This window comes from Manacus candei, unplaced genomic scaffold (assembly GCF_025592945.1).
Source record: "Manacus candei isolate 608988 ecotype Guabito, Panama unplaced genomic scaffold, ASM2559294v1 h1tg000051l, whole genome shotgun sequence".
Lineage (NCBI taxonomy): Eukaryota > Metazoa > Chordata > Aves > Passeriformes > Pipridae > Manacus > Manacus candei.
The window spans coordinates 3,587,401-3,598,127 of record NW_026138099.1 but is presented as its reverse complement, the minus strand read 5'-3'; the positions used below and the strand labels follow the sequence as shown (position 1 = coordinate 3,598,127).

At 42.6% G+C, this 10,727-nt stretch overlaps 1 protein-coding gene across 13 annotated transcripts in view; it reads left to right on the top strand.

Moving 5' to 3' along the window:
* Positions 1–53: 53 nt before the first annotated feature.
* The window catches only part of GCNT1 (glucosaminyl (N-acetyl) transferase 1), a 66,794-nt gene continuing 56,120 nt past the window's right edge, over positions 54–10,727 (top strand). For 4 of the 13 annotated variants that reach the window (XR_007906914.1, XR_007906912.1, XR_007906913.1 and 1 more), the window contains exons 1-2: positions 54–1,788; positions 4,303–4,425. Coding sequence is in view for 2 of the 13 variants with exons in the window: in XM_051801475.1 (XP_051657435.1) it covers positions 1,211–1,788; positions 4,307–4,425; positions 10,240–10,259 (717 nt within the window). In the remaining 11 variants the exon portion in view is untranslated. The other 9 variants (XM_051801474.1, XM_051801470.1, XM_051801468.1 and 6 more) reach the window with 8 other exon arrangements.

The window sequence follows — 10,727 nt, the reverse complement described above, 5'->3', positions numbered from 1 at the left end:
ACTGCCAAAACAGCACGCAGTTATACGCTACTTCTCTACACATAGGGTATACATACAGTGAAAATTTTCTTGACAACTAACTATGAAGATTTGAGGGTATGCAGTCCATTCCTAAAATAAGCTGTCTGATCCAGGTAGTGACACATGGAGGCAATTCCCCCTTCTTCTGGCAGCTATTTCCTAGTGAAAGCCTTGAAGCTCAATCTTCTCATTTTCTTGTCAGTTTCCAGCCTCTTGATCCGTGCAGATGTAGGCACCTTTCAGTAGGAGCTCACAGCTGGGATGAAGTAAGGACAGGAGAGTCTATTAGATGTGCCTCCAGCTGCCAAATCATGGTGCACTCCAGATAATGCTGATGTGCAGGGATTTTAGGGGAATCTACAAGCATTGTTCAAGCTGCTGCAGGCTGCAGCACTCGGGATTTTTTAATGAGGTACACACTTTTATTGAACTTCCTATTTCCTTGAAATTAATTTTCTGTTTTCTTTCTAAGTACTTTGGTAAAATAATAAGAAGCTGCTTGTCTGTAAGCTCCACCTTTATGTTTCACAGCTCTCCAAATCCTGTGGAGTATGTATCATTGGACAGATATCTGATGGGAAAAAGCAAACAAGAAATCAGAGTCTTCTTCAGACTCTGTCTAGGCACGTTTTTACTCTTCACCGCTGTTAAGTTTCATGCACGGCTTCCCAGCCAGGCCGGGTGCCTTCCCACCCCATCCTCTCTTCCATCTCTTGATTCTCCCCCACTGACCCACTTCAAACCCACATTGTGTGCAGAAGGTAGGCTGGGGAGCACTAGCCCTGCTGAGTCCCCCTGCTCACAAACGCCGAGCCCACTCAGCCCCTAAATGGTTGGACTGTTGGGATTAGAGAGCAGTGATAAGTAGCATTGAGCTCTTGGGGACTTCAGGTTGGACATCAGGAGGAATTTCTTCGCTGAAAAGGTAGTTAGGCATTGGAATGGGCTGCCCAGGGAGGTGGTGGAGTGACCATCCCTGGAGGTGTTCAAGGAACTACTGAACGTGGCACTCACTGCTCTGGTTTAGTTGACATGATGGTGTTTGGTCAAAGGTTGGACTCAATGATCTTGGAGGTCTTTTCCAGCCTCAGTGATTCTGTGAACCTGTGATTCTTCGTGGTGGCTTTCCCCCTTGCACCGAGGTGGCACCCGGCCACCAGCTCCGGTGGGTGCGTGGCCGTCTGGGGCTATGCCCTGCGGGTGTTGTCTCCTCCTGACGGGAACCGCGAAAAAACCCTTTGTTGCCTTGAGTCGTACAGGAGTTGTCCCCGTCCTACGTGGGTTCCAACGCTACCGGCATTACCGGGGAAGCGTTAAAAAAAAGCAAAAAAAGGGACAAACAAGGGCAATTGCCAAAACTACTGGCGGCGTCTCGATCCAGGTAAAGACGGGGGCAGGGGTGGGGCGGAGAGGCGGGGGCGGGACACGCCGGCGGCCCGCGGAGGGTCGGGTCGGACGAGGAGGTGGATGGGTGGGTGGTGTCGTGAGAGGCGCGGGGCCGCCCGGGGGCGGACGGGCCAGTGCAGGGGCCGCAGTCCGGGCCGGCCGCAGGCGGGACGTGCCGTGTCGCCGGGCTCCCTGCGGGTCCCGGGGCTGCCCCGCCCTGCACCGAGCGCGGCCCCGCAGGTGGGCACTGCCGCCGGACCGGGAACGGCGTGGCCCCGGAGCGGGTGGCGGCTCTGCCGGGCTGGCGCATCGCTCTTCCCGGGCGCCCTACCCTTCGGAGCGGAGCAGCGCAACTCCAGGAGCGGCAGGACCATCGGGCAGGTGCGGCACTGGAGCCCAGGGAGGCGCATTTTTGTGCCTCTCTCCTTATTTTTCTCCTCTCTCCTCCCTCTTCCCTACCCAAGCCTCCCTCCCCAAACCTTCCCTCCCCTTCTCTCTTTTTTCCACGTTTTTTCTTTCTTTACCCCCCTTCCCCCCTCTTTCCCCGCTTTCCCCCTCCTTTTCTCTCCCTTTATCCCCCTCTCCTCTCTCTCCTTTTCTCTTTGTTTGTAATTATTTTGTTTTCCCAGTCTTTTCCCTTTTCTCCCCGTTTTCCTTCTGCCTTTTTGGTCTGCTTTTACCTCTCCACGCTTCCTTTTTTGTTTGTTTGTTTTGTTTCCCCACTTTCTGTCTATCTCTGTCTTCCCGTCCTCCCTTTGCCTCTCCCCGCGGCAGTGCGTGCAGGGGAGCCTGGGGCAAGCCGTTGCCCTCGGGGGGTGGTGGTGGGTGTGAAATATGTTAGCGAGCACAGAATTCGGGGGACATCTGATGCTCGAGGTGTTGCAGTCCTGGGGTGTGGCTTCCCCTCCCCCCCCCCTAAACTCACTGGAACTACCTTTTTCTTTCCTTATTTTTTTTTCTTCAGAATTGAGAAACTGTTTAGAAGGTTGTAAATAGTTTTCTGTGGCCCAGGTTGGGTGAGAGGACTGTGAAAGAAGCCTGAGAGGAGTTTCAGTTATGTTCTGGCACTTTGCCTCCTTTCAGTGTTGCTCAAAAAAGTAGACTTCTTTGTGGGAAAGGGGAGGAGTGGCAGCAGGAGGGAATTGCCATTTTGGAGTCCGCTATTTTAAATTTCGTTTTTAATGGAATATGAGGTGGGTGACCACAGAGCTGGCAAGAATAACAGTCAGAAATGGTAGTGAGACAAGAGGGGACAAATATAGCTTTCTTGTCTATTTCAACTTGAAAATCCTTGTGAAAAATAATGCAGTATTTGTAGCTCTAGTTGGAGCTCAGTTAGGATGGTACATTGCTTTTGAAAGTATCTGTATACAAAAGAAAATACTACTTATATTTTGTCTCCTCATTGATTTTCTACTCTACCTATAATAAATGTTAGTTATCAGCATAATGTCTTTCCTATGAAATCTGAATTGTCTGGGGTAATACTTAATTCCTGAGGCCAGAAGAGCCAAAAGTTGTTTAATATAACCCTAATACCTTTGCCAACTCTACCTTTTTTCTAACATAAACCAAACGCAGAGGCAAACATACAAGCTAAAGGTTTACAGTCTATTTGCTGAGAATATGGTGTTCATGGAACAAAATCCTGCTCTTCAAATTTGTTACCATTGTTACTATGTTGGAAAGCCCACTGCTAGTCTTATGAAAAGATTTAATTTTGTTTTTTTAATAATCTCCTCCTCTCTGTTTTCCTTTGGCTTTCAACATAATTCAGAAGTTCTCCACTTGCTTTGGTTTATAAGCTCCTGAAACTTGCTCTTGAGAACACCTAACTATCAACCTAGAATTCTGACTTAGGAATGGTGAAAAAGGTAGTTCCACAGAAATACAGCGTGCTCAACAATACAAGTAACTTGTACTATTAAGTTTACTTCATAGCTCCAAGGACACCATTTCTTCCACTGTAAAGCAGATTAATTGTGGTGCTGTTAGAGGAACTTAATAAAACAAACAGAAACCTCATCTGTGATAGATTATCCCAGAAAGCTCACTGAGGAACTCTTAAGTATAGGCATGGCTTTAAAATAATGGTTTCTACATAGGGCTAAAGAATATCTCCTCAGAATATTTTATATGTTGTGCTTGAAGAGGGATCCAAGTAAATTTGACAGCCTCTTCCTTCTGCCATGAGGTTTAGTTCTGTTTTTAGATTACCTTTCCTACCAGTGTGTCCCATTCTGAAATACAGCATTGTCCCAAGGCAGCAAAGATTTTGTGATTTTTTTTGTTTTGGGATTTCTGTGTAATTTCAGTGTTAGTTACCTTAAGGTAAAACATATCTTTTTGTCCACGCTAAGAGTCACAGAATTCTTGAGGTAGGAACTGGGCACTGAATGACTTTGCCTTAACATCTTTACTCTCCTTAGTTGAAATTTCTCACCATTAGCTCTGTTGGTGGGGCCTCTAAGGATAGACAGGAATGCAAATAGTAATCAGGCTTTGAACTGTTCTGCACAAGATTTACTTGATACAGTAGTACAAGAGTATACTAGAAAGGCTAGTAACTTTTCAGTTTACACTTTACACAGAGTGTATGTTCATGTGGGTTTTACTCGTTTTTTTAAACACAAATATTTTAGTGTGTCAGATTCCTAACATTTGAACATAAACTCTCAAAAAATAACCCAAGGGTTTGAATTTATTTTCATCCTTTTTTTAATCTCTGAAAAAAACAGCTATCTACTTTTATCTACTCTCACTATTAAATTTCCAGGTAGTGGTGAATTTAGCAGTACTAGCCATTTGTGGAGTTTTGTTTAAAAGGGACTAGAAATGTGTGGAGTTTTTTTCTATAAAAAGGGAGTGCATTTTTCTCTTTTATTATTTTCTTAGGCAGCTCTGAAAGAAAAGCCCTGTGCCTGCAGAGTGTTGTCAGTTGCAGACAACTGTACCCACATGAAACCCTGCTGCTGTCTCTGCATGATTTCAAAGTTAAGAGTCCCATAAAGCCTAATGGTAAGCCAACTACTCAGCTTATGGCCAGTTCTCATTTGCACTACGACTGAAAACTATCTAATGGAACAAACATGAGTTCTTTGATCCAGTTACAGGCGTATCTGCTTTCAAGATTGTGCTGCTTGATATCATGGAGAGGCTGAGTAAATGTGACTTTGCTCTGTCTGGCAGATCTCTGCCAATAGCACTGTATCTGTTCAGTCTGTCTGTGCTTAGGCATGTTTGTGTTCATGCAAGGTGCTTACAGCTTTAAAAATCACTTCCTCATCAGAATTAATGTTTTGCATAACTGAATCTGAATGGAAGCAGGCTAATTGTAATAACTGGGATCTGTGGCTTGGAAGCATCCCGGATATGCCTTGGTAAAATTCAGGGGCTTTCCAGCAAATCCACCGTCAGTAGAAGGACTTATTCTGTAGTTTTGAGGAAAAGGTTTGTATCTCAGGTGGAATTTGTGAATGGGGAAAGAGAACAGCAAGGTCAACACCACTTACTGTTCTCAGGGGTAGCTGAAGTTTCCTTGTATCTTCCCTTCCTCCAAAATGAGAACAGAGAAAAATAAGTAATTTCTGATTCTCACTCCCCACCCATCAAGATGATTACTTGTCTCCTGGCCCATCCCAGCTACCACTTCAGACATGGATGTACTCAGTACTGTATTTTCCACTTGGCTTTTCTTCAATACATTTCTGTAAAAATAAAAGTCTCATGTTGTCATGCATGGATGTAGGATGTTAGTGCAACTGCCAGGAAGTTTTCAAGTAACTGTTGTAAAGCTTTGATTAAAAGCTGATGTGTCTGTGGACATAAAATAGAGGCCTATGCATAATGTTCATGTTGCTGGGTGCTCTCCACAGTACCTTTATGCCAAAAGTCACTGAAGCAACTACAACACAGCAAACATCACTGTCTGCTTCCTCTGATATTTGTTAGAGGAAGCAGAATAGGAAGAAAAATGAAGGAAACTTTAGTTCAGCAGCCCACAAGGCTGAGAGTCATGACACCAGGACATTGCAGCTAGGTCTGCAAGACCTATCAGATCTTCCCTGCTCTTGTTAGAACTTGTTTTGACTGCCTACCAGCCTCTGTGATGCTTCCTAACTCTAAGGTCTTTCCTGCCTTTTTGCCCGCTTTTAACAAAATGTACAGGCTGCTGAAGTACCCCAGAGTACTTTCTTACCGTGTACCTGCCGCCTTCTGAATTTCTGGTGCTGATACTGGCCCAAGATGTATTTTGGAGGCTGCAATGCTTCTGCTAAATCAGTGTTTGAAGTGTTGCATCAACCGTTTTTCCACTGATACAAGAGAAGAATGAAGTGCCAAAATTGAAAGATAACTGCTTTTTTTCTTTTATTCCTATGCCACCAGCCCCTAATGATTTTCATCTTATTGTGACATGGATCTGTGCACTATTTCCCTGCAAGCCCTAACTGCTTTTTTGGAGGAAAAATTTTACTTTGAGTGAAAATGTATTGGTAATTGATTAAATACAAAAAAATATTTACTTAATTTACTATTTCACTCTGCTCTCTAAATTGCTTCAGGCAGGACAGAGGAGGACCATGTGTTTTAGGTGAGCTGGCATGAGGGAGGCCCTGGAGTGCCAGGAGTCCCCTTTTCCCAATACTGGTGCTGTAACTTGGGCAGAGTGAATAGTCACCCTAGCATAAGGCTGGTTAGAGGTTGCTGTTGCTTTTCACCTCATTTAGGAAAAGCTGTATCTCTCACTCCCAGCTATATCAGTCCAAGCGAGAGCCTACAGCCCAGAGCCTGTGTTTTCTGGACTGTGGCATGGCGAGGGGAGATTTCCGTGGCACCGCAGGGCTGGTGGCTCCCCGTGTCAGGTCTATCAGGGCCTGGTTACGAGCGGGGCAGTTGGTGGGCACAGACATGCCCTGACATCAGGCACCTCCCTGGCTGAGGCTGGACTGGATCAGCTTGTCACTGTCCGTGGCCAGATTGTGGGGCTAGAGACTGGCCCTGCAGCGGTGTCACTGGTATGCAATGGGGTCACAGGGGAGTGCAGAGGGGGCTGGTTGGAGCTGTCAGGGGCTCTTGTGGCCCTGCCAGCAGCCAGGAGAGCTGATGTTGGAGAGCTCCCTAGAGCCCAGATGGTTCACTCTGTTGTTGTACCCCTTCTGGCCTGATGTGTGGTTGGCAGAGATGTGGGGTCATTCCTTTCACCACCAGCACATCATGGTGTCAGACCAGTTGCACTGTGAAACTGCAGCTGAAGAGGTCTGCTGTGCTGGCAGCCAAAGGCTGGTGTCCACGATGCTGGACTGAGGCTCACACCCTTTGTCAGGGCTGGTGTAGCAGTGCTCTGCTGGCTCTGTGCCCTCACAAGCATCCTTGTTCTCAGGACTGCCAGCTCCAGTCCAACCTGTCTGCATAAAACCTTCATGTGAACTTTGGTCTCCCTCCAAGTTGTGGTATGATCTTGTAAAAGTTTTTTGTTTAGTTGTCTTTTTGGGCTTTTCTTTGAAACCTAGGTTTCTTGTGGGATTTTGTATTTGCTTTTAAGGGTGGGTGAAGCCAAACTTATCTAAAATCATATGCTAAGCTGGACTTGGAGGGCGCTGCTCCCTCCTGTCTGTGGCTCCTTTATCATAAATATCCATGTAGTCTACTGCTGACTCATTTCAGTCAGTTCCATGGGCAGATTAGTAATTTAGCATGTAGAGTTAACTCAAATTTATATAGTGACCAGCTAAAGACATTGTTACTGAAATCGGCTGTTTTACACTTGCACCTTTACAGTTAAATAGTATAAAAGTTAAATCCGAACCTAGTTTTTACCAAGACTGCTCCCAAACTGCCAGGTGCTTAATACTTGTTCACAAAACAAACTTAAGATGCAAATGAGCCAAGTGATATGCTCTCTGACACCAAAGAGGTGTCAGAAATGGAGAGTTAAATTAGGTGTAATAATCCTTCTTTCCATAAGGTCTGTTTAAATGGTGAACACGAGTTTCTAGTAGAAATCAAGTTGAAATTATCTTGGATTTGTTTAATCATGCTGTACAGTTTATATACAGCAGTGAAGAATAATTTTGGTAGGAAAGAGGGAAGCGGGCAGCTAACTCAGCCTTTGTACTAACTACCCCAACTACCAGCAACTGCTCTAAGTTTCCCCTTTTAATGACTACTGCATCAGAAATACAGACTCTGACTTGAGTAGGAGGCAGTAAAAAAGGAAGTGGGTCAGGTATGTAACTTCTGCAGCTGAATTTCAGTTGAGAGCAAGACGAAAGTTGCCAAATGAAGCTGTTTCTCTGTGGCAGCACAAACGTCTCTCGGCTCTCCCACAGTGCAAAGTGCTGCCTCTGACAGGGTATTCTTGAGTATGCACACTAAAACTACGCAGAGCTAAAGAAAAAGATGTTAAAAGCTTTACTGAATGCAGTCAAATGCTATATTAATGAGTATTCTAGGCTTGTTAAGAATATTAGATGCATTATTAGATGGAAGGTACCAAATCTTACCCTGTAAAGGTCAGCTTCTGTGAATGGGATATGATCAAGTTTTAGGACTTAGAAATTGCAAGTGTAAACAAATAGTAACTTACTGTTAAAATTGGTCAGAGGAGGCAGTGTGTCAGTGAAAAAAAAATTTGACTGTGGGGGAAAAATCTCCACGTAAAGATAAGAGCCACGTTAATGTGTAAATGTTTGCAGATCTCTCATTTTGGTATAATGAAAATGCAGGGTCTTATAACAATAGAGGAATTGCACCCAGCTGGGTATACAAGGCCTTTCTGAAAGAGATTCTTTATCCTGCTTTCAATTAAGTTTTATTCTGAAACTGGAGCAGGAAAGATTTCTTAGCAAGCTTTATTCTTGGAAAATTTTAGAAGGTGAAGACCACGATGGTCACTTTCAATTAAGACTGTTTCCCTGCATTGTAAAAACAGCGAGGGGGTAGTAATCTTCTTGAGTGTGTGTTACTCTTCAGTGATAGTGGTCCTCTGAAAACTAAGAATAGGATAAAATGGTAGCGCTAACAGCTTAAAGAAAGTATTCCGACTTCTGTCACCTAAAGCGTCACAAATATAAGTGTATTTGAAGTACACTTTAAGTTCTAAAAAAGTTTTAAGTTGTTAGGCAGAAAACAGTAATAGACAGTATCACATACACAGCTTGTATCCTTCCTTTGTTAATTTAATATGTGATGAATATTATTTTTATTGGATCAGATCTACCAGTCAAAACTAGCAGGACATCAAGTAAGCAAGTGTGTGATAAAGTTATAAAACATGTTAAAACTTGTTCTGACTTTTGTCATTGTGTCCAATGTCACATTGCAAACTGAAAGCTGGAATTGTGGAATTTTTCTTTTAAAATTTTATTTTAATTCAAAGTGTGAATGTACCTCTCTATGTTTTCAGCTGTAATTGCATGCTAGCTCACCTGGCTACTTGTCTTAAGGGTTAAAATTTAAATTTTCTTCCAAACAAATGTCTACCTTCCCTAAGATAAATAAGAAATGCAGGATATAATAATTAGAATTGCAATTCTGAAAACGAAGTACACTTTACAGTAGTTAAGATGTTTTTATAATGCTGTTAGTCACAAATTCATGTCTAGTTTGTGGTCTCTGCTTGCTCTTGGCTTGAGTTACAAGATGCTTGATTATAGCACTTAGAATACTGCTGATCCTCATGGCTGTGTCAGACATTTGTGCAGTGATCTGCACCTGCCCCCCATCTCCTACACGTGTCAGCTCCCTCAGTTTGCAGTGCTGTGGGCAAAGTGGTGGACCCAATGTCCCAGTGGCAGCATTACTAACAAAAGACTCTGATGCCAGGCCTCAGTTTCTTAAATGTACCTATTCTGAGATGTGCAAGTAGCAGGTTAAGAGCCACAGTTGATGAAGTAAAAGCTAAAATGACACTGGGGTAGCTTAAATAAAAGAGGGCCAAAAAAAGGAAATTCTTATGCTAAACAGCCTATAGCAAAACCCAGAAGTGGATGCAGTACTGCTTCTTTTTCTTAAAGTTTCTTACCAGTTTTTCTGAGTAGCTGTTATTCTTAGAGCTGTTCAGAAAGTTATACAGAGGCACTGTTTTTTTCTTGAAAGTAGCAAAAATTTAAGGAGCTTTATATCTCTCAAATACTGGATATTTCATTAACTTACAGATTCAAATTTTAGAAGACATTCTCTGAAAACTATATAAGCTTTTGCAGTTAGAGGTTGAAATTCAAACCTGCACTAAGTTATTAGGCAGTGAATTTGTGAGTAGAAATGGCACTTGAGTAGCAATGTAAGTTGTTTAAGGATATCCTGTTCTTGATATTCAGGTAAATATCAATTTGCCTGCTTAAGGTAGTACTTAGAAAAAAAAAAAAGATACCCAGTTCTTTAATACACTTTAGTTTTCTCAACAGCTGCAGCTGTAGCAGCTGCATTACTGTGCAGTGATCCCTTCACAGAATATCTGAAACAGAAAAAAGGTGCTTAAGAGGAAGCAAAGCTAACAAACAAAAATGATGTAGTGCCTGTGAAGTAAAGATGAAAATAAAATTCTCATATTAGAAATCTTACTGCTACTCAACCTTGCAGCACATTTCCACATAAAAACAAGTGTGTTTAAAAAATGGTAATACAACACTGCTGTGCTCTTAGATTTGTGCATTTGCAGTGACTTCACACAAGTCAGCTTGAGATATAGGTGATAAGTATTATCTTTTACCTTAAAAAGGTATTTCAGCAATTCAGTAACAGTTGTTCTCACAACTTTCTCAAAACTGAGGTGCTCTGCTATACTAATTTCCCCCCCACTTCTCATCAGCTGTTTACTGCTGGTATTTCTAGGCTCATGCACAAGACATTGAAGAGACTGTACCTCACATAAAAATGTTGAAAGGCTTCAGGATCTTCTTTGCCTTTATTGCCTTCTTTTATTGTGAGAAATAAAGCATGACTACCATCCACGAAGTGTAAGTTTTAATGATAATGTCAATGTCAAGTGTCTGTCAACACTGAAATGGGTGTAAAGCATTCTTGTCAAACTCTGAAGCATGAATTAACAAGAAATACTTGCTTCTCAGTAATGTATCTGACTTAAACTTTGTTAGATGCAGCTGAATCAGCTCTGTTTTCTTACTGAACTTTGGTTTGTAGTCTTAGTACTGTGGAAATAAGGTTTCACAAAAAACTATCTGCTTCTCCCAGTCTTTTTCTAGAAAAATAAGCTAATTTTATTCATTAATTTCTGATTTTCAACAGAATATTTTTGGCTGAACTATTCATCTTTTTACTGTCACTAAATAACAATGTGATTATTAATTAATAATTTTTTT